Here is a 26,223-nt window from a genome sequence, read left to right as displayed (position 1 = left end):
AACCCTATTGCCAATGGGGAAAGTAAACACATGACCATAAAAAATTAATGACATTAACTAAATAGTGACACCTGCCGTTCGACCTCGACTCTGCAACGCTGCTCTGTCCCCATTCCATGCGTCACGCAGCTGCGCACCTCCTCCCGTACCCTGTTGTTTCATTTGCGCCATTTTGTCCGCTCACTTTGTTGATTGGGCTTTAGCGAGCTGTACTGGAGCCAATCAGAGGGAAACCGGACAGCGAAGATACGGTAAGGGAGACCCGATTGAAGGCATTGGTAGTTGTCAGCACGGATTGGTTTGTCGGGGACCAACCAAATTACTAACCCTGGTAAATGTAAAAAACTCAAATGGGAGTTTGATTTCGTCCCAGGCTTGTGGGTCAAATAGTTTAATGTCCCCGGTGTAAGCTGCTGTGAGGAAACATGATCTGTGATGGTCGGCAAACCTCTGCTAACGTTAGCTGGTTAGCTTAAATACTGAATGTTAAACAAAAGGATGGCTGATAGCGTCCCCCAGACAACCCATACCGGTGTCTGGCAAATTATCGCCAGCTACAATCAAAAGAAAAACCGACCTTAACGAAGTCTGGGACGTGTCGTGAGGAACTCAGTATTGCCCTTTTGTTTTTTCTTTCTAGCACATACCACGCTTGTAGGCTAGCTAACCGAAGTTAGCCTTGTCACCGTTAGCTCTAATGAAAATGTGAAACCAGCAAATGCAATTCAGCTGCTGAAATAGTTTTATTGGGTTCTCTGAGGTTCATACATCACCTGTAAGTGTTAGTCATAACATTCGACGCTTTATAGGGAAATTTAGCGCGAAAAGTCGAGGTTTAAATGACCGATGCTTTGTCCCTATTCATGTAAACAATGTTGGCAATGTGGGATTCACATATCGCTAATACATTAAATACAGACATTTGAAACATTGTGACTACAGCCGGTTCTGTGTTAATGAGTTGCAACGTTAATAGCAAATAATTAGTGGAAAGCATAAAAAGCAAAAATGTAGTGGGATAACGTTACATATAAAAACTGTATGTCTGTATAACTGCTGTATGTCTTTCTTTTGTTTCAAGAGAAGATTGTGACACTAATAAGCTATGGAGCAGTACACCACTGCAACCACAACTACTGGGGAGCAGATAGTTGTGCAGACAGCAAATGGACAGATTCAGCAGCAGGTGAGTACATCATTTACTCAGCCCAGTTTGGTTTGCCTTTCCACCAACAATTAACCCTTCTATTGTAAGATCAAAGGTCAGAAACCCTGAGTCAATGCATTCCAGCTGATGCCAGATCTGATTGATTCTTAAAAAATAATGACTTGTTTGAGACTGTATTATCCCCGCCTTACCTGCAGACACAGGGCACAGTGACAGCTGTGCAGCTACAAACAGAAGCCCCAGTGGTGACGGCCTCAGGCCAGCAGGTGCAGACACTCCAGGTAGTGGTGTCACCGCCGCCCTGTGTCAGTGTCGCAGAACTGTTACAGTCTGAGTTTGCATGCTACGACAGGGGCTGATTTTCACTCATCTCTGTGCTGTTTAGTTCAAGACACTGTCCCTAGCATGTTGTACAGCTGCCTGACTGCATGTCGCTCAGCACAGTGTGTTCTGTGTCAGCCCCAGGTTTTGCTTGTGCTCTCATAGCTGTCAAAATGTACTATGTTTGGCTCTTGCTTTGAAAAGCAAGTTTTGAAAAAGCAATGAAGTGTATGTCACATGGATGTTTTTTGCAGAAGAATTGTTTGTTTGTAGCACTGATGGCATGATTTTATATTCATTACTGGGCATCACTTCTCATGATATAGCTATATTTTTTCCCATTGTTGCAAAATGGAATTGGGTGCCTTTCCGCTGGTATTTTTCCTATGGTACAACCATTGCCCCAGACCTCATTGCTGTCACTCATTAATGGATGCTAATTTCTACTGCAATAGTGAATTTATTTGATAGCACCATTCTATGTATTAATTTGCTTTTTATAAAATCGTATTAAAACAAGCAGCAGCAGTATTTCGTTTTGCTGGTTCAGACAAACTTCATGAGAATAATTTTTAGAGTATACTGTCCATAGGCTACATTTTAGGTCTCCTATTGAACCACATGCTTTAATGTTTGTATATCCCAAAGCTAAAAGAATGACAGCAAAACTTAAAAATGCTTTTATCTACTGTACTACTCTGGTGTAGTGGTGCTTCCTTATTTCACATCACATACTTGATGTCTTGTAAGATACATGTAAGTGACAGTAAGCTGTCACTACACTGTCAGTGCTGCTATAACATCCTGTATCTCTTTTTAGGTCCAGGGGCAGCCTCTTATGGTCCAGGTGAGTGGTGGGCAGCTCATCACATCATCAGGACAGCCCATCATGGTGCAGGCTATGTCAGGTGGTCAGGGTCAAACCATAATGCAGGTCCCTGTATCTGGAGCTCAGGGACTTCAGCAGGTGGGGGATTACGATCTATATTCCCTTTTTACAACATTTTCCAGTGTTTTCTGCAGAATTGCATAATAGATGCAATTTCATTTGTAATATTGTCTAACTGAAATGGCTATTTATCTAGTTTGCCATTCTTACTGTTTATTTTGAAAGTAATTTGAAGTTGTTGGAACATTGTTAATTAACGTGCTGATTCATTGATCAGTGAATCAGGACTAATCCTTGGGTAATACTTTTTGTGTATAGATTCAGCTTGTTCAACCAGGTCAGATCCAGTTGCAAGGTGGTCAGACTCTCCAGCTTCAGGGCCAACAGGGTCAACCCCAACAGATAATCATCCAGCAGCCCCAGACAGCAATTACTGCCGGACAGAACCAGGTGTTAAATTCTGACCAGTTGAGCAGTGAATCCATTTAATTGAACTATTATTACTGTGATTAGAGCATGTAATATCTCCTTACTTTTAAACACACAGGGGCAGCAGATCAGTGTGCAAGGCCAACAGGTGGCACAGACAGCTGATGGACAGACCATTGTCTATCAGCCTGTCAATGCAGATGGTACCGTCCTGCAGCAAGGTAAACACACTTTGTCCTACCTTTTGTGTTTGCCTTGGGTTTTGAATATTTTATAAATGGTGGCATTGTTGAGCTGTCATTCTGAGTGAGAAATGTGATGATAATCCTGTTTCCAGGAATGATCACAATTCCAGCTGCCAGCTTGGCCGGTGCCCAGATTGTTCAAGCAGGGGGTGCCAACACCAACACCACTAACAGCGGCCAAGGCACTGTGACTGTCACCCTGCCTGTCTCTGGCAACATGGTTAATCCAGGTGGAATGGTCATGGTAAGACCCTGTGCAGAGGTACCCAGCATCTTATTACATTTTTTTTTTAACTATAATCTCACAAGGGCATGAAATGTGATGGTGGTGATGAAAGAACCTTTAAATTGTTTATAAATTTACACCTTTTTAGGCTAATGCTAAGCTTTTTTATTGCAGTTTGAAACTTTAAAAACAGAATTAAATGAATAAAGACAATAATCACAACAACACAGGACCTCTAACAAAAGAACTAAATGTGATATGCGTCAGTGTTTCCCCTAGCAAATTTCTCAGGCACAGTGGCAAGAGGATAATAGAGGTTGTGTTGTGCGCACACACAAAAACAATTGGTTATTTATTTCTCATGCAGCACTTTTGGTTGATAAATTCCGTTTAAGGGTCAGTTAAAAGTACGTGAGTATTAAAAGGTTGTATTTGTTGCATGAAAATTATTTCTGCTCAATGTGTTACTGGTGGCCGCAATTAAAGCCCTCTGGGCTGTTCCTCTTCTCACTGGCTTTTTATGCTGATGTAATATATATTCCTTCCAATGAAGATTATATCAGTTATTAAAAACAATGTGTACCGTTCAGGGATAACAGAATGAATGACATACATTGGCTCATTATATATTATGAGAAGAAGTGGGTCTAATGTTTTGGCCACCCTATTAAAGATGATCAAGTAGGCAAAAACATTAAAACCACCTCTTCTTATAATGCACTCCAGTATGACTCCACTACCCACTTTGACCTCAATAGAGTGAAGTAGAAATTTCACCTTTCTAAAAATTTCAAACTAAAAACTTGTAAAAGTAGAATTTATGGCAGAGCCACTGTATTGGATTACATTAAATTGCCCAGGTGGTCATAATGTTATGCCTGATTGGTGTACAATTGTGATATTTTCATAAATATTTCTTATTTTAAAAAATTATAAGTTTAAAACTATGTTTCACCAATGCTAGTCAGATCTAGATTCAAACTTAAACCATCAATATAATTTTAATTCGCTTTTGCATGACATGGTTTAGCAGCACAACATCATATTTCCAGACCCAGTGTGACTGCTCTACATTGTAAACTTTACATATATCCAGTTTTAGGTCTGTGCATGTGTCTAACCATGGGTGACACACACACACACCTACAGAGCAAAGACGCCACAGAGGAGTAGACAAGAGAAAATTGCACTTCGGTTGTATTCATACAAAGTCCTTCCCAGAGTGTTATTTGGAGGAGTTATTGACAGTGTTTAAGAACGTAACCGCTGTCTCCTATTAAGGGAATTGTTCACGCTAACGCGCTCCCTCTCTTCATTCACTTTTAATATGTCACACTACCAATGCTCTCACTCTCACCGAAGTTGGGGAGGAGGGACAATAAATGGTGGTTTAAAGGACAGCAACGGACAAATCATACAACCTATAGTAAGTCAACAACGTCTACCTCCAAGGTATGGCTGGTTCTCATTCTTCTTGTAAGAAGGGGATGGAGCGAAGGTAGGACGGGCTATGACATTGGGCACAGCATCAGCAAGAATGACTCTTGGATTCCTTCGTACCTACCCGCGGGACATCACAAAAGAAGTGGATCGGTCGTCAACATAACATCAAATCATAGATTTAAAAAGTATTTAATTTTTTGCCTGTCGTGTACAATTGTAGGGGAAACACTGTGTGTGTTATCATAGACTGCATATTAATTTTAATGAAGGCCTGATAATTAACGTGATTCTGATTTAACCATTTGCCCTGTAACTGCTTGATTGTACCAGTATTTTCTGTTCTAAGCATTCCACAGTTTTTAAGCACTGTGTGCCTGTTTGTGTCTCTCCATCTATCAGATGGTACCTGGAGGTGGAGGAGTTCCCACAATGCAGCGAATCCCTCTTCCAGGGGCTGAGATGCTTGAGGAGGAGCCTCTCTATGTCAATGCCAAACAGTACCATCGCATCCTTAAGCGAAGACAGGCTCGGGCCAAGCTGGAAGCAGAGGGCAAGATTCCCAAAGAACGGAGGGTATGGTATATTTGTTATAATTGTAGAGCACAAGGTTTAACTGCACGTTTGAAAAATGTGTAAAGTGTTAACAAGGGCATGTAATTGATAGTCACTTCAATACCTTTGTCATCAATTTAGGGATTGTATTAAGTGAGTTTTACTTGTTAGAGGTTAGAAAAAATCCCATAACCTTTGGCCTGTACTTTAGCAAAAAACAAACAAAAAATGACCTAGTTGGAAATCTAACAAAAAACGGAAACTAGTTGTCCGTGATTTCATGTAGGGATTTCACTACTATACATTTGTGGCCTTTCTCTTTCGCAGAAATATCTACATGAGTCACGCCACCGTCATGCAATGCAGCGTAAGCGGGGAGATGGAGGACGTTTCTTTTCACCCAAGGACAAGGATGACATGCCTTTGGTCCTGTCACAGGTGAGAAGCTATGTGTTGATAAGCACCATTTGGTCTCCGTATTAAAGAAGTACTGATTCAAGTCTGTAAATGTTATACATTTTCAAATATGCATTTAGAACTTTCTTGAGAAGATTAAAATAACTGATACCAGAAACTGCTAATAATAATTTATTATGGTAATCTGACTTTTTTTTTTTCTTTCATCACCTTTTTGGCAGCAGCAGGATGTTGGTCAGGCAGCAGCAGATGAGACAGTAGCTCAAATGATTCGAGTCTCATAGCACTATCTCCAGCATCATCCTTTCTCTCTGTGAACTTCACCCTGCCTGAAATTTATCACAGCTAAACCATTTTCTGCAACTCCTCCCACTGTCATACACCAAACCATAGTTCCACCACTGGTTTTCTTATGCTGTCCCTTTACCCCTGCGCTGGTCTTCCTCTGAGCATACCATGTGGTTGGTGACCTGGTGAACTGTTCTAGTCTTCTCTACACCGGAGGTTGCTTCCATGCTCAGCTTTACCTGTCCAGCAGTTTTTTAGGCCAGCTTGCTATTCATAAGTTTATTTTTTTAATTTTATCTTTTTTGTGGAAAGAGTAAGAAACATTAAGTTATGGGTAACCGGGACGGTCACACAGAGGCAATAACTACTGTGAAGTTGTACTTAAACCCTGTTCTGTTAAACATATAACCATATGTCACCAGTGGATACTTGTCGCTTTAGGTTTTTATTTTTTTATTTTTGTAAATGGTACAGATTTTTGTTTTTCCAAAGGCACTCATTAAGTGATTATGCTAAACTAGTGCCCGATTCTGACTTTTTCAGCAAGTTGAACCCACATCCACTGAGCAAAAACTATAATGTGATACTAATGTGAAGATATTGTACAAAAATGATTTTCTTCCCAAGTGTGTTTTGTATTTACTAAATATTTGCCTGATTTTGTTTGATGTATTTTATACAATGTGTGGTTAGATTTAGTGATTCTAGAAAAGAAATCGTTCAGTTGCCAGCTTGTTAAAAAGTTCTATACATGTAATTACTACTTTCAGTCAGTCATGAGTTGTTCATTTTTTTTCTCCTTCATTACAGATTTATTTAGTAATAAAATGTGTCTAGTGAATGCACATTAAAATCTATGTGCAGGTCAAGGTAATGTGCTACAACTAATTGTATCGATAACTGCAGTCTAAGCTTCCATATGACCACAGTTTTGACTACAACTGGGCTTTTTCAGGGCCTTAATTTTTATTTTTTATTTTTTTTTTGTAACCCATTAAATTCAGTCCTGCCATTTTATTTGAATAATGTTAAAATGTTGGGCAATAAATTCATGTAATCTATGCTAAATAAAACTTAATAAATGGCTCTGGGTTCCATGTTTGTTTCTAGTTTTGGATCTTAAAGGTATATCTACACATCATTCATGTATGTTAGCTTTTGATGTACAATTAAACATAATTTTAAAAAAATCAATGTAATAACTCTTGGTGTTGTCAATGTCAACTGTGCATGAAGCTTCACATTGAGGCTGCAACTAATGGTTATTTGGGTTTTGAATTGGTTTGCTGGTATTCCTAAAATCTAATGTAATAAGGATTTTTAAAATGTTGGAATACTGCAAAAAATGCACAACAATTTCTGATAGCTGAAGTTAGTTTTTCAAATTGTTATTAGAATATTTTACTCTTAAGAATGACACATAAAGCAGTCATGCAGAATAAAAGGTGTTATCTTTTATATATTTTATGTTATATAATTGATATTATCAGTGATGCAAGTAAGTAGAATTTAGAGCTAACATTTAGAATCTATAGTGATGTATAGTTATGTAAGTATAAAATGTTTTATTTTGCACAACTGCGGTATTAAATAGAACTCGAACATTTGAAGACTTATGTAATGTGTATTTGGACATTTGAAGAGTTTACTCCAACATTACATAATAAAACAGTTGAAGAGCTTTTGCCCTCAGTGAAACCTCGCAGGTTATACACTATCCCAAGAAGACTCTGCCAATCAGACACAAGACCTTAGACATTATTATGACGTTTGGACTGCTTTTACCCAATCATAGCAAAGGGGGCGGGACATGTACCGAGCCTTTAGGCTTAACACAGGGCAACACGGACACTGCAGCCATGGAAACACAGCACATGACAACGCTCACGCTAAGGGACAAGTAACGAGTAACTGTAATGTGGTACTTCTCATGTGAATTACGAGCCGGACCGTTACCGGTTTCCGCTGCACCGCCGCTGACTGGATGATAACCGCCTACTCACTGCCCACTTGTTCAGGTGACAGCCGCCACTAACCGCCCCCTCCTTCTGCAGATGTAGCGGTTGGTGGATGACAGCGGCCCCGGAGGAACGGACAGAAGTCTTTGAAAACGGTTTCGTCTTCCTTCATGTGGCGTAGTTGTTGCTGTGGACTGTGGAAGTGCTTCAGCCTCAGCTCAGTCATTTTAAACCTCGAAGCTTAACCGAGAGAGCAAGAAGGCGACGGAGAAAGCGGACACTGATCTGAGCTCTGCTCAGAACCGGCTTCTTTTTTCCTGCGGTATCGGTATCACCTGGATGCAATGACCGACTCGGTTGTGGACAGCAAGGAGGAGGTTAAACAAGCCACGAAATATGTGAAAGAGACCGAAAATGTTGCGGAAAAATATTCAGTGCTGACTGTCAGCAAAAACAGCACTGATGTGAATATGAACGTTGGGGAAATGTCCTCCACAGCGTTCACCGCAGTCCCCACTCTGAAATCCGTCAAGAAGGTAAGAAACGTGATGCTCGCCATCAGTCCTGCCACCGGGCCAAGAGACCGTGTGTCCTGCAGACAGGCACATGTGAGGGGGATAAATCCACGCATTTTACTGCAGTAAAGTAAAGAGCAAGGCCAGACCCTGTGTTTGCCTTTGTTGATTTATCGCGTCTTCTTAAGACACCATCTGCATTTTCAGCCCTAAGTTGACAGCAGAGATGTACATAGAGCCCGTGTGCATTGTTGGATGCTGCAGTATCACACATAACAGTTAGCGTATGTTGCAGCCATCCTGCTGAGAGATCACTCCATCATCACGCAAGGTGAAAAAAATACGCTATTATTTTTATTATTTAAAATAGGCAGATTCAGCTAATCCTAGAAAAGCTCCCGTTCAGTGTCTCATGTGTGGTATCTGTCTAATTATACCTTCTGTTTTATTATTACTGAGGTAACAACATATGATTTAAAACGCACTTTCAGCAACAGTAGTTTATTGTTTAGATCTGCCTTTATGGAGCCTTCCTGTATACTTAAATCACATTGTGCACATCATGCCAAAATCCAAGAAACAACCTTAAAGCCAAGTCGAGCTCTTAAACCTCTGGAAAAATACATGTGCTAACATACCATAATGCATGAGGCATTTGACCTCTGAAGAACTTAAATCCACCCTGAATTGCACTCACAAAGCTGCAAATTCTTTAAAGGTTTGGAGTTATTTAAATTTGATAGTAAAATTTACATCTATACACTGTTAAATTATCCTTTTGTATATCCTAGTCTTACATTTGGTGTGCAGTCATCATGTTTGTTATTAATAGTGTGATAAAAGGTGCATCTCAAGGTGCACCTGTGAGAAAAGGTCTTGAATGTTACACAACTGCAGAGAAGAATCAGCCTGTAAGACTCTGTTTATAATATTATATATCTACCACTGAGCGTGACATGAGGCAACAGGCAGTAGCTAATAATGAAGTTACCTAAGGGCTTCATTTTTTTTCTCTGGTTTAAACTACTTGTGTTGAAAAGAAAACTTCTGACTCTATTAAAATGTACCAAACAAGTTTAAAAATCACTATGGATATTAATAAAAATCTCTTATTATTTCAACAAAAAAAATAACTGTGAGCTTTATCAGACTGGCAATTATTAGGGGCCAAATATTTTCTAATGAAAAATTTACTTTATTTCATCAATATTGCAGATGCCCTTGTGTTTTTATTGCTTGAAAGTAACTATTTTTTTTACCTAGGTACCTAGGTCTACAAGAGGTGGACAACATAATCATAAAATATGTTTTCCCAGCAGCAAGGCGCACAGATTTCAGAATATTAGTTCCGACCTCCTGTCTGACAAGGCAATAACACAAGGACTGTGAGCCGCCTCAGGGAGCCTTATTGAAAACATATTGAATGGTAGGAATGTGGACTTATGAAAACAAGTCAGTGTGTTATGAGTAAATGTGAGAGCCCAGTGTCAAACTGAGCCACCTGTTTGAATAAAAAAGTAAAACAAACATTGCCTACTTTTGGGAAAAAAGATAATACTAATTAAAATTGCAAAGATGGTGTGTGTTACATTTACGAGACTTCTGCATTGTCACGTAATCAGCTGAAAGGTACATTGACTAAAATCCATCGGTGATTTAAGTATGCGTGGATGGGTGAGTCAAAGAAGAACACTAATCAGCCTCCTCTCTGTTTGAATCCAGCAGTTGCACAATGCGCCCCCCTGGAAATGGGACTCACTCACTGTAAATGTGTTCATGCTTTGTGATTTTGTTTTATCTGATATCTGTGGGCTGTTTTACTTACAGTCTTAAAACGCTTAATACTTTATTTTTACTATCACAACTAATTTATCTGCTGACATTAGAGCACTGTTTCGTGATGGTCAAATGCAGATTCACCCTATGGCAAATTAAACTGAAGGCTGGGAAACATACAGTGCATTACAGTTTTTTGTTTTGTCCTTTTGGCCCTGAGTTCAGGGTCGCCACAGCGGATCATTGTCCGCATGTTGATTTGGCACAGTTTTTATACCGGATGCCCTTCCTGACGCAACCCTCCCCAATTTCTACTGGGCTTGGACCGGTAGACACAGCTGGGGAGCGGAATGGGCTGTTATGTGTTCAGTGTCTTGCCCAGAGACACTTCGACATCCCAGAGACACTTCGACCAGGGATCGAACCATTGACCCTGTGGTCCGTGGACAACTGCAAAGACTTGATGGCACGAGAGCAATTGAAAGATGGTATCAACAATATGGCTGTGGCTTACTCTGATATTCATATCTTTTAAGATTAAAGTATAGGATAATAAGTTGAAATAATAGATCCTGCTAAAGGTCACACAGTTCTGGAGGAGGATTAACATACTGTTTTTTTACAACACTGTAATCCGTCATGCATGTGTTGATCTAAACAGGTGGCTGCAGACTGAAGGAAATACAGTGATTTCAGAAGTCGAGTTGTTTAAGAAAGGTCTTTGACATGAGCGTCGCTTTACTGTCAGTGCACAATTTATACTCAGTTACATTTTCGAAAAATGCTTTAGTTTACCCGTCTCTAACTTGTTGATCGTGGCCATTGTAGTCTGCATGTGTTTTCAGTTAGGTGGTGCTGTAGATCACTAGTGAGCTAAGTAGTAGGTGTTGCCCTTGTCATTGCTGGCTGACAGTCACACCACAGCTTAAGACTGTGACCTGGCCTGCTATCTAAGAGAGAAAGGGTATTTTTAGCTTTAGGATGGGACCAAATGGGTTCCTTATTAATGTAACAGAAGCTTAATGGAAATACATTGATCGGCCACATTAAAATCACCTGCCTAGTATTTATCTTTCCATTGAACACTTTTGCTGAGTACTGACCACTGCAGACTGAAAACACCCCACAAGACCATTGGTTATGGAGATGTTCTGACCTCGCTGTCTAGCTATCACCACTTGGCCCCTGCAATAATCACCTAAGTCCTTACACTCAGCCATTTTTCCTGCTTTCAAGAATGTACAGCTCGCTGTCTGCCTAATGTATCCCAACCTCTCATAGGTGCCATCTTAACAAGATAATCCATGTTATTCACTTCACCTCTCAACGATTTTGTTGTTTTTTTTTGCTAATTGGTGTACGGTTAAAGTTTTCCTGTCAACCTTCTTTTATTTAATAGTCCAAAACAGGAATGCAGCTACAAAGCAAAAGTTGTAACAAATGTGTTTATTGTGTGTATGTGAATGTCTTAGTGTTGTGTGTAAGTATTTTTGTACACTTAGCATTTTCCTGCATTTGCTCTTTCAGTACCGAAAAATACTGTACAATAAATACAACCTACTGACTTTAGCACCTGGTTTTCAAGGGCAGAGCCAGAGAGAGACGGAGAGAGGGAGACAGGAAGAGAGAGAGACAGAGAGAGAGAGAGGCTCAGTTGGGATCACCCTCTTTTTCCTCTCCAGGCCTTTCTCTCTCTCTCTCTCTCTCTCTCTCTCTCTCTCTCTCCCCAGGTTGGCCATTAGAAATCACAATAATAGGTGAGAACCTCCCCCCACCTCTGCCTGGGAGTGTTCTGGGATAATAGCATCAGGGACACCTAGTACCATCACACAGAGGACACAGGCACAGGGAAGTAGGCTGGAAAACTGGAGAGACCAGGCAGTGATTGGGAGCCATGGCACAAAAACATAGGAGAGAAAGGGTGAGTCGCCATTAATTTATCCTACTTCATCAACTCGTCCACACACATCTTCTTGAAGATATTTCTTATCCCACAAAAGATGGGTCACAGTTACTTTTGAAACATCACAAGTTTCCTGTCTTAATTTTCTGGTTGCATTTTTTTAAGCAGACATTAAAGAAGTACTTCTCTTGCATCAAAAACATTGGAGAAAGAGTTTACCTTTTTGGAAGTTTACTGTGTAAGAGTAGAACCACGAGTGTGTACAGTAAATAACACTGAGAAATTTGTCTTTTATGAGATAAATGTAGTTTTGTCTTAAAGATAACCAAGATATTGTTTAGATACTTATTTTCTTATTATTTAGAAAATTTGTATCTTGGTGGTCATTGAGAAAAAAACGACTTTGCAAAACTTCTCAAAAGCCCAGACTGATGCAAAGCAAACATAAAAGTACTATTTTGCAAATGTGTGTGAGACTAAGAACACACTAAATTGTTAACACAGAGATATGCAGATATGTCTTCAGTTTATACTGTCTCAAAAGCTTTTTGAGTTTTTTTATACTGACACAGTAGATTGTTGAAATCCAGGTGCCACTGTTTTAGCAATTTCTGCCACAATTATTTTAATTACAAATAAAAATAAGCCATAGCAGTAATGATGACAATTTCAAGTTTGATATGTAGTCTTATTAAAACATGCATAGTACGATTGTGTCAATGTATTTCCGTAGAGATTATAAATTATTTGGTGCTGGCCTTTTGAACCCTTCAACTTCCTCTAAGTTTTTGTGGTGACTGTGAGGTAACTCAGTCGTGTGTGCCGGTGTAACGCAGCTGTTAGTTTATACTGTGTTTACTATCATTTTTGGCAGTAGAAATATATTTATTAATTTTTTCCATTTAGTACTGCTTTATTGTATTACCATTACCCATGAATGATTACTCTTTAACTCATAATCATTCATTCTATACCCTTAAGACATGGCTGTAGGCTGTATGTGCAGTGCACATCCTACCACACACAGTATGTGTAATATGTTACACAAGTCACCGTTGCTGTTGGTTGATTTCAGGCATTCATCTGTTCCTGGATTTATCATTTGTGTGTTGTGTCAACTCTGCTGGCCTGCACGTTCGTTTCTTGTCCAAACACATCATATGGAGATCTAAAATAAAAGAATGTTGTGGAGCATTGTCAGAGTAAAGATATTAAACAGGCTTTATCACGGAGACAATGGTTTATGTCTCTCTTGATGAGAATTGACTGTAACATTGATTGGAATTCACCCACCAGCATTAAAGAAAACATTATGTAAAAGTCATATGATTAGGAATTAGACCTTCTGAACAAGAAGGCCTTTGTATGGATTTTGTTGCCCCACCTTATAAAAGCAAACACTGTTAATATTATGGTATAGTTCAAGAAAGCATCACTGAGCAGACATCATAAGAAATGAATAAGGACATAAAGGATGGATTACAAGAAACATTTTTTTTAAAGTGTGAGGAAACCTGTTGAATGTCTGCTCTATTTTTAATGAATTACATTATACTATTGTATTGCGGAAAAAAATAATGAAAGAAATTTAAAAGTGTGACTGTAGATTTAATTTAACACACTTGTCACTAAGCCACCAAGACAAGTTCGGGGTTTCTTGGTAAGGCAGACTGAGAGAGAGTGGATAGCAGGTGTCTGTGCAACACCTCATCAGGGGTTTTACCAACGTTGACGTTTCTTGTGTGCAAGATAATCTTATTACTTCACACTCTTGCTAAACCTACAATAGTGGATCTGTTGCCAACATCAGTTTAATAATATACATATACTTTGAATTCACATTGTCTAAAATTATTATCAAGTTTGGACTTGATAACCATTTGCAGACCTATTTCAGCAAAATTGAGTGGTATGGATACCTGTGACCCTGTCCAGAAACACTACCTTTCCCACTGACAGTTTATACATAGTGCCAGGTGTAAGCACAGTATAAGTTATGTATAGTCTTCTTCCACCTGGCCTTCTACGTATGTAAAAACACAGCATCTGAATTTAGGGTGTTTCTGACTCATCTACATTTGTTTTTAATGTATAGAGTTATACAGATTCCTCACACTCTTTAGTGTCTCCCTGTTGTTATTAATATTGCCAACTGACTGTGTCTATTTGGGCAATCAGAATGTGAAAATTTCAAGGAGTTAAAAATAAATATTTCAGATCCCAGTTGTAGACTGTCAAGCCTTAAATAAAAGTAAGTGCACAACAAGCACTGTTTTTTATTTAGTAGCAGATTGCTTTGGGTTTTTAAAAACTCATAAAAATAGACAAAAAACTATTAGCCAAGCTAGCTGTGTGCTGTCCCACTTTATGTGTTTCCATGTCTCCAATCTTGGGCCCTTTGATGGGTTGGGTAGACACAATGAACCACACCAGCTACTGAAGCATGTGTATTTGAACAAAGAATAAATCGCAGAACAGGAGGGAGCATCTAAAAATAGACATCAGATCCCTTCTTCCTGATCCATCTGTGATTTACTGTAACAGGCTCAGGTGATTTACCTTTTAAATGCCGTTTTAGTATCTGAAACAACAGAATGAGCCCAAATAAAAATTTACAGTGTGAAGACATAACTCTCAGCAGCTTGCTCCCCTGATCTTATTGTTTATATAAACTTAGTGTTATATATTTATAACACTAAGTCTTGAATATCTAGGCATTTTATACTTAAATGTTTATGTTGTTTTAATAATTCTTTTCAGATCCAGTTTGCAAATGCAGAGGACAAACAGGAATTTAGCAAGTACCCTACCAAAGCAGGCCGCCGTTCCCTCTCTCGGTCCATCTCTCAGTCCTCCACAGACAGCTACAGCTCAGGTACTTCATATCTGACAGTACAAGATTCATTTCATAACTAGACTTCTGTGAATTTGAAAAACCGGCATTTTCATATTCCTTCCTTAATCAACATACTGTAGTGTACATAGTAGTTTGGAACATTCAAACACAAATACAGCACATATATGCACATATTTTTGCTATAAAAGCATATTCGTGTGTATAAGTATGCATATGTACTACTGCTCTACCTGGGATGTTTTATATTCTTTTCCACGATGCTGACCTTTTGTGTTCTCTATTCTCAGCTGCGTCTTATACTGACAGCTCTGATGATGAAACCTCCCCCCGAGACAAAGCCCAGGTCAACACTCACGGCAGCAGCGACTTTTGTGTGAAAAACATCAAACAGGCTGAATTTGGCCGCAGAGAAATTGAAATTGCAGAACAAGGTATAGCCTCATGCTCCACTGGCACATTGTGGGAGTTTTCTAAATAATAAGAATAGTATATAACATAGTATATAATAGTATGTAACATGATTAGTATATAACATCTTGGATTTGTAGCATTTCTTAAGGAATTAGCTTTCTCAGTTCTATTAGCCACTACTTACTTAGTTTCATCTCAAGCCATTTTTGTGTACTCATCTTCTCTCCTCTGTCTCTTTAGCTGTTTACATTACATTATGTGGGTGATAAGTAGGCATGAGTGCCTGGCAAGTGTTTATGAGACTCAAAGCCTGGTCTGCAACAGCTGCTGTTGGCATTGTTATTCAGTCTCCATCTTACATTTACTACACATCCACCTTGTAGAATGAGCTAATATTTGTATTTAAAATGGTACAGTATGTTATGATTTGTTCTCCCAAAACAAAGCCTGAGCTTTATGTCCTTTTTCCATCCTTTAACATGTGAACATCTTTTTTTGTAGACATGTCTGCCCTGATCTCCTTGAGGAAGAGAGCCCAGGGGGAAAAGCCACTGGCTGGGGCAAAGATAGTAGGCTGTACCCATATCACTGCTCAGACAGCAGTACGTCCTCCTATCCTGCTTCCAGTAGATCATTGTGATTGTTACAGCCTTCTCTTCTTCACCTTGACAACTCTCATTTGTAACTGTACATCCTATCATTCCCTTTTAGGTTCTGATTGAAACTCTTGTAGCCCTCGGGGCCCAGTGTCGCTGGACTGCCTGTAACATCTACTCGACTCAGAATGAGGTGGCCGCTGCTCTTGCTGAAACAGGTAGATCCTCTACACTCCGAAGCCAGTATTACATGCAAAATCTTGTAACTTGGTTGTTTGCTGCTCGTTCCCATCAGAAAGTCTTGTGTGTGTGTTTGTGTTTTGCTTTTTGCAGGAGTACCTGTGTTTTCATGGAAGGGCGAGTCAGAGGATGACTTCTGGTGGTGTATTGATCGTTGTGTCAACACAGAGGGCTGGCAGGCCAATATGGTATCAAACTGACAATCACATATTAAATTTAACACCAAGCTCATGCTCTTCATGCTGTTAACTTACATTAGTTTCCTCTCAGATCCTGGATGATGGTGGAGACCTAACGCACTGGGTGTACAAGAAGTATCCCATTGTCTTCAAGAAGGTCCGAGGCATCGTAGAAGAGAGTGTCACTGGGGTGCACAGGTGTGAAGGGGTTTAGATTTGAAAGGTTTGGGTTTTTAAAGTGAATGGGGAATTGAAGATAAAGTTATTTTAATACAACCAGCATCAATTACTGTAGTATTGTTTTGTCCACCATTAGTTTCTGGTAACATTTAACATTGTAATGTTCATAACATTTGGAATACTGTACTGTAGCATACTAAAGTAATTATACTGTGCTTAACCACTCAAATAAACTGAACAGAACAGAAAGATAGACAAAATAATGTGAGCACTTCATGAATAGTGAAGATTTAAATTACCATCCCATCAAGGGTTAAGCAGTTTGTCTGTGCCTATATGATTTTTAAATTATCTCACTAACCATAAATATTAGTTTAGCAGCTTTTTTGAATGAGGCACTTACACGATGGAGACTGAGCATCTTTTAATTTTCCACGAGCTGTTTACGTTGTTTTGTCCTCTAGATGGAGCTGAGCTATAACCAAACCTAGCTGCCAGCAAAATAATTTCCTGCTGAATCATATATACTGTGTCAGCACCTACAGTATCAAGGGGAATTATATAGGTCATATTAATATTAATACACACTGACACTGTAATTAAAAAAGGTCACTGACCAGATTTTAGCTGGGGCCAATTCGTGAAACATGACAGAGTACAACTCTCAATACAAAAAAAAAATAAAAATAAACAATGTTACGGAAAGTGTGGGCCTCAGAGGATATGTGCATATTTGTCTGAACATGCTTCCTCTTGTCCTCTCAGATTGTATCAGTTGTCTAAAGCTGGCAAGCTGTGTGTCCCTGCCATGAATGTGAATGATTCTGTCACCAAGCAGAAATATGACAACCTTTACTGCTGCCGCGAATCCATCCTGGATGGGTGAGGAGAATTCATTGCCATAAAGATTGTTATTGCAGTCAGGCCTCTGTGATTTTGTGGAACTCTAATTTGTCATTTTGCCTGTTCTTTCAGCTTGAAGAGGACCACAGATATAATGTTTGGAGGCAAGCAAGTCGTTGTATGTGGTTATGGAGAGGTGAATCATTCTTTGATAAAAAAAAATATCTTAGTGTTGATGGAACGACTGAGGCAGCAGGCTTTTTTAAACAATATATTTCTACAAATATTGCAATGTCCTGTGGTCTTTAGGTAGGAAAGGGCTGCTGCACTGCTCTTAAGGCCCTTGGAGCCATTGTGTGCATCACAGAGATAGACCCCATCTGTGCTCTGCAGGCATGGTGAGTCACCAACCATTGACATTGACATTGACCACTGCTCCCTCAGTAAATATACTCCCCTAGCTGTGATTTGCTGTTGATTAGCTGTGGTGCCAAAATATATGATATTGTATATTATCATGAGCTTGTTTCACTCCGTGCAGCTTAAACTAAGCTGCACATTTATGTGTGTTTACACAGCATGGACGGTTTTCGAGTGGTCAAGCTGAGTGAGGTCATACGGCAGATGGACGTAGTGATAACATGCACCGGTACTCTCCTTCACGCAGTGACATCCATTATTTCTGCTTTGATAATTACAGTGTTTGCAGCACAAATCACATGTATTATTTAAATAACCAGTTGAGCTCTCTGGGTAAAAATCTGAATTTTCAACTCATGTTGTTGTAAATCCATTGTTATAACTGATTTTCTTTTTTTCACCATCAACTAACATGATGCACTCAAACTGCTCATTTCCTTTAAATGCAGGGAACAAGAATGTTGTTACCAGGGAACAGCTTGACCGAATGAAGAATGGCTGCATCGTCTGCAATATGGGACATTCAAATACAGAGATTGATGTGGTAATCCATCTGTTTATTCGCATGTGTTTTAATGTTTTGTACAGTATATATAGTTGTCTGGAAAATGTCTTTATTTAAATTGCGACCACGCACAGTGAGTTGCAGACCAGTGTAAGATTTAATGCAAGCCCAACAAAAATTGCACAGGTTTTCTGCACCATGGTTCCATCTGCTAAGTGTGTGAGGCTGTTTTTGGTTATTTAAGAAAAACAAATTCATGAAAAAAATTATAAGTGGACATAAACATTAACACCTGTATTTTCTAAAATTTCAAAACTTTTGCCAAATTCTTGCCTGACCAAAAAGAATTTTGGAAACCAAATAGTTATCCAGTGCACTCTACAAAAATTGCCTAATATTTATTTCCTCATTTAACGTTCTCTGGCTGTAATAGTGCAATTACAAAATGCAGAACGCCTCCTTGTTAAGGAGAATCATCTCTAAATCTTCTCCTCTGTTTACCCACATATACCCACACAGTGATATTTAAGGAAAGCAACTAGATGATTAATTTTGTTATAAAATTAGCTGCTACTTTTATTATTAGGGTTAGGGTATTTTTAGGGCTATTCTATTCCTTCTATCTATTTTTTTTCTACATATCCTGTTCCACGTGGACATATTAGCAAATAAATCTCCGTTGTTTTGCACAAAAATACCTGTCTTGTCCTTAGGCGAGTCTCCGCAGCCCTGAGCTGACCTGGGAGAGGGTTCGCTCTCAGGTTGACCACATCATCTGGCCTGATGGCAAGAGGGTTGTCCTGCTGGCAGAGGTAATATGTAAAACTTAAAAAAAATATGCTATGGTTTTGTGCCATTTATGGAGTTTAGTGAATCAAAACCACACTCATGGAAAAAGGGGAAATGGTTCTTGAATGAAGCCCAGCTTCTTGTGTTGTCCCAAACATTATAAAAATATGTGTTTTTCATGATTCCTGTTGGTCATTTTGTGTTCAGGCTAATATCCTGATAAATAACATCAAAAGGCTACAGCCACTGTATACATGAGTGTTATTTACCACTGTTTAACTTGCTGTTGTTTCAGTTTGCCTGATTCTGAGTAGAATCAAATTCTACTGTGCAGTTTATTCATGTACTCTGTTGTTTCGCAGGGTCGCCTCTTAAATTTGAGCTGCTCCACAGTGCCTACATTTGTGTTGTCCATCACTGCCACAACTCAGGTTAGTAGTTTTGTCCACTTTGTAAAGCTTTTAACTTATTGTCGTGGCAGGAAGCACAGTTTTCCTTCTCACTACACCACCCTACTGGCCTGTAGTAACGTGTAGTGAGTCTCACAGCCAGTATGTGATCTGTGCTGTCTGCAGGCTCTGGCTCTGATTGAGTTGTTCAACGCTCCTGAGGGACGTTACAAACAGGATGTGTATCTTCTGCCCAAGAAGATGGGTACGAGTCAACTTTATTCACACAGAAATAATACTTTATAAGCTTACTTTATGAGTATTTATATATTAATTGCAAATGTGCAGTTTCAGGTACACAATACCCTGTCAAAAAAGTCATTTTGTACTATTTAACCTATATGCAACTCCTTGTTACCCTCTTGTGACTTAACCTTACAAGCACATGATCCAGCAAACAAAATTTACACTACAGTGTTTATTGAGTATAGATTTTAATCTGATTAATTTCCTCCAGATGAGTATGTGGCCAGTTTGCACCTGCCAAACTTTGATGCCCACCTGACAGAGCTGTCTGATGAGCAGGCAAAGTACATGGGCCTCAACAAGAATGGCCCCTTCAAACCTAATTATTACAGGTAGATGCCAGTGTATATTTTATTTTCTACCATTTTCGTAATTTTACTGCTGTTTGATAATTAAGTAAATCTACATGTGTACAGTAACACGTTATTTTCTTCACAGGTATTAATGAGAGTGACTATTGGTGTGACCCTCAAGACAAAGTAGCCCTGGGATAAACAGAGTTATCTATTTTATTTTCTAAATTGCTACATAATGGAGGCATTATTTCACATATGCTGAATGTAACTTATTAATAGCACTTCACACATTGTGTTAAAAATAAAAATAAGATGTAGGAAACATATAGTGTATAACCAAATAACATTTTATGTCTTGTCACAAAGCCTGCTTGCATGCTTCCATGTGTATGTACTTATTTAGCCACTACTACTTATGTTATTAGATCACAGAACTGCTGATTTGATTGTTTACCCTATCACATACAGTGCCAAATAATGGCCATAACAACAGATACCATTTTTGTTTTGTCTGTTAGTGGCACTAGGATTTTATTTCCACGCGTCAGAAAATAGGACAAACTACAACAAACATTGTATTACAACGTATATTATTTTAGAAATGTTTTGTTTTAAAGTGCTAAGAAATATGAAATGGTATTATTAAATGGTATCTGCATGCATGACCTTAAAGGTAACATCCAGTAATTCTTTATTTACAACTGTGTACAGTGATGACAAATAAGACGACACGTATGTACACACATGTATGTGTGTGTGTTTATTCATAAATACACACATATGTAACACACACACACACACACACACACACACACACACACATATATATATATATATATATATATATATATATATATATATATATATATATATATATATATATATATATATATATATATACACACACACACATACATATATGTATATATATATATATATATATATATATATATATATATATATATATATATATATATATATATATACATGTATACACACACACACACATACACACACACATATATATATAGTTATAGTTATAGTTATAGTTATAGTTATTTTATTCCTTTCATGTCTCAACATATGTTAAAGATAACTGTATGCATTCCTAACAAAGAAGTCAGAGAAGGCTGAGGTGATCTAACACCAAGTTACCATTTGCACACTCGGTTGTCCCTGAGGAGTGTTTTGACTGGATGATACCTTTAAAGCCATGGTATGAATGTGCCTTTTAAATCCTTTACAGCACGAAAATAACAGCACTGACCTTAATTATATCAGCATACCTTTTCATGTCTTCCTTCCACTGCTTCTGTTAATAAGTGAAACTATGTATGAGCTATAAGTTAAGGAAAAATATTAGACTTTATGTTTGCCATATTATTGTTACTGTTTTAGTTTGAACAAACCTAAAGAAATATTTCTCGTGATCAAAGTGTACACTGTGTATGTAAAAACAAAGCATCAGCAATAAAGCAAGTTCTTTCAAGAGAGAAAACGCAAAGTGACCTCACTGAATGAGACTTACAGCTACATTCTTGACATTGTGTTCTCTCACAGTCAGCCTAACTGGCTGAGCATCAAACTACTGTCCTGCTCTGGAATATTCACCGACTTTCGCGCACCAGAGCAGCTGCATTGGTTGCTAATATTAACAGTCGAGTCACTCAGTTTGGAGGAGGAGGGGGCGCTGGGAGTGTTCTGGAAACCTCTTTGTAACTATATAAGCAATGGGCCTGAGTCAGTCAGGCATGACTTTAAGACGAATCACACCAAGGCAAAGGCTGAAGAAGCTACTCCAGGAGACTCTGCCTAGATCCTTCAACATCCTTTAGAAACGCTAAAAGTAAGTACATTTATAATCAGATTTTAGATGTACGCAGTTAAAGGTTTTACATGGAAAGTTTAGACTTTCTAATGTTCTGGTGATGGTGTGTGTCTCTGATGGTGATAATATTTGGTCTTACACATACACATGTTCCCCAGAAGATTGTAGAGATATTGGAACTGCATCAGTTCTGCTTTATTATATATCTAGATTATTGGTAGAATGGTAGAGTACAAAGACAAATTTGAGAATAAGGAATCATAAGAACATGTGAAAATTATTTCAAACTTGCAGTATGGGTTACTTTCTTCATAGGAAAGTCCAAATTTATGCAGTATGTCAATTAACTTTTCTTAATTTTTTACTCTAAGTAAATATTTAAAGCAAATTTAAATATAATGCATTCTACTACAACACAACTACAACATTATAGATAGTGTAAAAATATCACCTTCATTTTCTTTTCAGAAAAAAAAGTCAAATAAATAGTACATTAGGATACTGTGAAGTTATAAAACAAAAATTATTGTTTGCAATTTAGCTAGTGTTAGGCTTATTCAAGTGAATTATAAAAAAGTTAAACATGATTTCTTACAAATTCTTCTAGCAACTATAACGGAACGAGCAAGATGTCAGCTAAGGGACTCTCTATTGGCATTGATCTGGGCACCACCTATTCTTGTGTTGGGGTTTTCCAGCATGGCAAAGTAGAGATTATCGCCAACGACCAGGGCAACAGGACCACTCCCAGCTATGTGGCCTTTACTGACACAGAGAGACTCATAGGAGATGCAGCTAAGAATCAGGTTGCCATGAACCCCACCAACACAATATTTGACGCTAAACGACTCATTGGGAGAAAGTTTAACGACCCCATTGTCCAATCTGACATGAAACTCTGGCCTTTCAAGGTGATTGACGATAACGGAAAGCCCAAAGTTCAGGTGGAGTATAAAGGTGAGAGCAAGGCCTTCTATCCAGAGGAGATCTCCTCCATGGTCCTGGTAAAAATGAAGGAGATAGCTGAGGCCTACCTTGGACAGAGGGTGGCAAATGCAGTCATCACAGTGCCAGCTTATTTCAATGACTCTCAGAGGCAAGCCACCAAGGATGCAGGGGTGATCTCTGGACTGAATGTCCTGAGGATAATCAATGAGCCGACGGCAGCAGCTATCGCTTACGGCCTAGACAAAGGTAAAAGAGGAGAACGCAATGTGCTGATCTTTGATCTTGGTGGAGGCACGTTTGATGTGTCCATCCTTACCATCGAGGATGGCATCTTTGAGGTGAAAGCCACTGCTGGGGACACACACCTAGGTGGGGAGGACTTTGACAACCGCATGGTCAACCACTTTGTAGAGGAGTTTAAAAGAAAACACAAGAAAGACATTAGCCAGAATAAGAGAGCAGTGAGGAGACTGCGTACAGCTTGTGAGAGGGCAAAGAGGACCCTGTCCTCCAGCACCCAGGCTAGCATTGAGATTGATTCTCTGTTTGAGGGCATTGATTTCTACACCTCCATCACCAGGGCACGTTTTGAGGAGCTAAACGCAGATTTCTTCAGGGGAACACTGGAGCCAGTAGAGAAAGCCTTGCAAGATGCCAAGCTGGATAAGTCCAAGGTCCATGAAATTGTCTTGGTAGGTGGCTCCACAAGAATTCCCAAAATACAGAAGCTCTTGCAAGATTTCTTTAATGGCAGAGAACTGAACAAGAGCATCAATCCAGATGAAGCTGTGGCTTATGGTGCAGCAGTCCAGGCTGCTATTCTCATGGGTGACACATCAAAGAACGTCCAGGATCTGCTGCTGCTAGATGTGGCTCCTCTGTCTCTGGGCATTGAGACTGCAGGTGGAGTTATGACACCCCTAATTAAACGCAACACCACCATCCCCACCAAACAGACCCAGATCTTCTCCACATACTCAGATAACCAGCCAGGTGTGCTGATCCAGGTGTATGAGGGAGAGAGAGCAATGACAAAAGACAACAATCTGCTCGGCAAGTTTGAACTCACAGGTATTCCTCCTGCACCCCGAGGTGTACCACAGGTGGAGGTAACTTTCGACATTGATGCCAACGGCATTCTCAATGTGTCTGCAGTAGACAAAAGCACAGGCAAAGAAAACAAAATCACCATCACCAACGATAAAGGCCGTCTTAGTAAAGAGGAGATTGAGCAGATGGTACAGGATGCTGATAAGTACAAGGCTGAGGATGAGCAGCAGAGGGAGAAGATTGCAGCAAAGAACTCACTGGAGTCCTACGCCTACCACATGAAAAGCAGTGTTGAGGATGCAAATATGAAAGGAAAGATCAATGATGAGGACAAAAAAAAGGTCATTTACAAGTGCAACCAGACCATCTCCTGGCTGGAGAACAACCAGCTAGCTGAAAAAGACGAGTACGAGCATCAACAGAATGAACTTGAGAAAGTTTGTAAGCCCATCGTAACAAAACTGTATCAGGGAGCAGAACCAGGAGGCCGCGGCAGCCATGCAGGAGGCAGCTCACAGGGCCCCACGATTGAGGAAGTGGACTAAGGCCATGGAGATTAGCTTTCTCTTTACAGAAATAATTTGGCTTCACTGTCGTCTGATAGCACAAATCATATAATGCACTTGTTTTTTCTTCTTAATATCTTATAATGTCTAAAAAATGTCTAATAAAAATAAATCTTGCTGTAATTATTGTAATTCATAATGCACAGTTTACAGATGATTTAATAAATTAGAATTTTAGTAACAAGTTTTCTTTGCAAAATGCAACGTGTTCCACTTGTGTCCCTGTTCAAGAAAACTCTTTAGCAGCATATGCTGAAGTACTGCAAAGCTTATACAACCTGCAACCTGCTGATTAAAAAAAGTACTCATAACATTAAATATGAGCTGGGCTTTTTTGTGCAGCATATTTGACTTACGTTTATTCATGAAGTACTTCTCATGATTTTACAACAATTTTGCTAGCACACTGACAATTTTGTTTTCAAGAAAACATAGAATCATCAAAACGACATCTTGGTCAGTAAGGCAGGGTAGTAATTAGTAGTAATAGTTACAGAAGTAATTTAAGCTTTTCCTACATTTAGTTGAAATTGAGTGTTGAGATGTAATTATGTACTCTGTATTAAGGTACAATTTTGGGGATATGTGCTCATTTATACAAACTACATTTCAGATAGGAATGTCAGAGCTATAGTGGCTTTGCAAAGTGAAGGTTTTGGTGGGGTTTTCTACAACGTTTGCTGACTGGACCTACTGGGAATTAGACTTCATCATGTCACCAAACTCGGCGACACCTGTCCAGCACGAGCATGTGGATCCTTTCCTGTCAGTATTACAATGAAGACGCACCCACAGTCCTGACAGGCAGCATTAATGGAGACACCTCTGTCGGTGGACTGTGAGTGTGCAGGTACTTTATCATCATTAATAAATTAGTCATGAATCATAAATAATACACGGTCCACCTGTCTGACGAGCTCTTTTCTTTTTATAGACTAGGCCAATCTTTTACTACAGCACGTTGATATCGCGTAGCTGAAAAGAGACAGATTTTTCCTCAAAACCCGGCGCCTACATATTCAACAATGCAGTTTGGTTTTTGGGAGAATAAGGGAGTTTAGTCGGTAGCTGCTAATGTCACCTCCACAGATGTATTTTCATGTTTTTCAGTCCCAACAACCAACGCTGAGCCACAAAAGGATTTACTGTGATATAATCCTTTAATATAAGTAATGGATATATTTCAGTCATACCGAATTCAGGGCAATTGATTGTAACAGTAGTTTTTTTTTTTTTTTGCCTTTTTAGGAAACTCAGGATATCTTATACGACAACTGATGAGTTGTTCATTAAACATGTGGCACACTGACAGATCCACTAGGTGGCAGTATTACCTAGGGTGTTTCAGCAGCATCATGAGCCTAACGGCTACCTGTTGGATTATACTTCAGCGGTTTAACAACAACAATAAATCATTTTACCCTAAATCCGAGTAAAAACGGATAACATAGCATAGTTTTCAGAGTTGCCTCATTGTTTCTGCGTGTCATGCTGTGACACAGTACAGATGTGTATGCAGGCCTGCTACCCTCTGTAGTGGTAATGCTGCATCAGTCGTGCGTGCAAGTACACAATGTCCCTGACATTTTCAACATGCTGGAGTAGACCTACTGTAACATGAACATGAAAGCAACCCCACAAGCTCCAGCAGCCTACAAACCACACGCATGTTAGGCGCAGTCCTGTTTAT

The 26,223-nt window shown here is 39.1% G+C and overlaps 3 protein-coding genes across 21 annotated transcripts; all 3 read left to right on the top strand.

The window, feature by feature from the left end:
• The first annotated feature begins 111 nt into the window (after positions 1 to 111).
• Positions 112 to 7,064, top strand: nfyal (nuclear transcription factor Y, alpha, like). Of its 17 annotated transcripts, none has more exons than XM_067527063.1 (10): positions 117 to 251; positions 1,082 to 1,186; positions 1,366 to 1,449; positions 2,310 to 2,456; positions 2,697 to 2,828; positions 2,926 to 3,028; positions 3,145 to 3,314; positions 5,121 to 5,294; positions 5,601 to 5,711; positions 5,912 to 7,064. In XM_067527063.1, the coding sequence occupies exons 2-10, from the start codon at positions 1,106 to 1,108 to the stop codon at positions 5,972 to 5,974; spliced, it is 1,065 nt and encodes a 354-aa protein (XP_067383164.1). In that variant the 5' UTR covers positions 117 to 251; positions 1,082 to 1,105; the 3' UTR covers positions 5,975 to 7,064. The 17 variants fall into 17 exon arrangements, with proteins under 17 accessions (XP_067383174.1, XP_067383173.1, XP_067383164.1 ...); XM_067527065.1 differs by having other exon boundaries at positions 1,366 to 1,452; positions 3,145 to 3,296; XM_067527064.1 differs by having other exon boundaries at positions 1,366 to 1,452; positions 5,915 to 7,064.
• Positions 7,065 to 7,817: 753 nt separating this feature from the next.
• On the top strand, positions 7,818 to 21,649 carry ahcyl1 (adenosylhomocysteinase-like 1). 3 transcript variants are annotated; one of them, XM_067527048.1, is made up of 17 exons: positions 7,819 to 8,472; positions 14,891 to 15,005; positions 15,275 to 15,418; positions 15,900 to 16,000; positions 16,110 to 16,212; positions 16,328 to 16,422; positions 16,505 to 16,611; positions 17,359 to 17,475; positions 17,569 to 17,632; positions 17,746 to 17,834; positions 18,015 to 18,085; positions 18,306 to 18,400; positions 19,075 to 19,173; positions 19,513 to 19,581; positions 19,726 to 19,804; positions 20,057 to 20,177; positions 20,284 to 21,649. In XM_067527048.1, the coding sequence occupies exons 1-17, from the start codon at positions 8,281 to 8,283 to the stop codon at positions 20,288 to 20,290; spliced, it is 1,668 nt and encodes a 555-aa protein (XP_067383149.1). In that variant the 5' UTR covers positions 7,819 to 8,280; the 3' UTR covers positions 20,291 to 21,649. The 3 variants fall into 3 exon arrangements, with proteins under 3 accessions (XP_067383150.1, XP_067383149.1, XP_067383151.1); XM_067527050.1 differs by lacking the exon at positions 7,819 to 8,472 and adding an exon at positions 11,964 to 12,148; XM_067527049.1 differs by lacking the exon at positions 20,284 to 21,649 and having other exon boundaries at positions 7,818 to 8,472; positions 20,057 to 20,181.
• Positions 21,650 to 21,819: 170 nt separating this feature from the next.
• hspa1b (heat shock protein family A (Hsp70) member 1B) lies at positions 21,820 to 24,717 on the top strand. The gene is made up of 2 exons (XM_067527047.1): positions 21,820 to 21,987; positions 22,577 to 24,717. The coding sequence occupies exon 2, from the start codon at positions 22,599 to 22,601 to the stop codon at positions 24,510 to 24,512; it is 1,914 nt and encodes a 637-aa protein (XP_067383148.1). The 5' UTR covers positions 21,820 to 21,987; positions 22,577 to 22,598; the 3' UTR covers positions 24,513 to 24,717.
• Positions 24,718 to 26,223: the final 1,506 nt, after the last annotated feature.

The sequence above is a fragment of the Channa argus genome, chromosome 13 (genome assembly GCF_033026475.1).
Source record: "Channa argus isolate prfri chromosome 13, Channa argus male v1.0, whole genome shotgun sequence".
In the NCBI taxonomy this organism is placed as follows: Eukaryota; Metazoa; Chordata; class Actinopteri; order Anabantiformes; family Channidae; genus Channa; species Channa argus.
The sequence above is the reverse complement of the archived record's forward strand: the minus strand, read 5'-3'. Positions and strand labels throughout refer to the sequence as shown.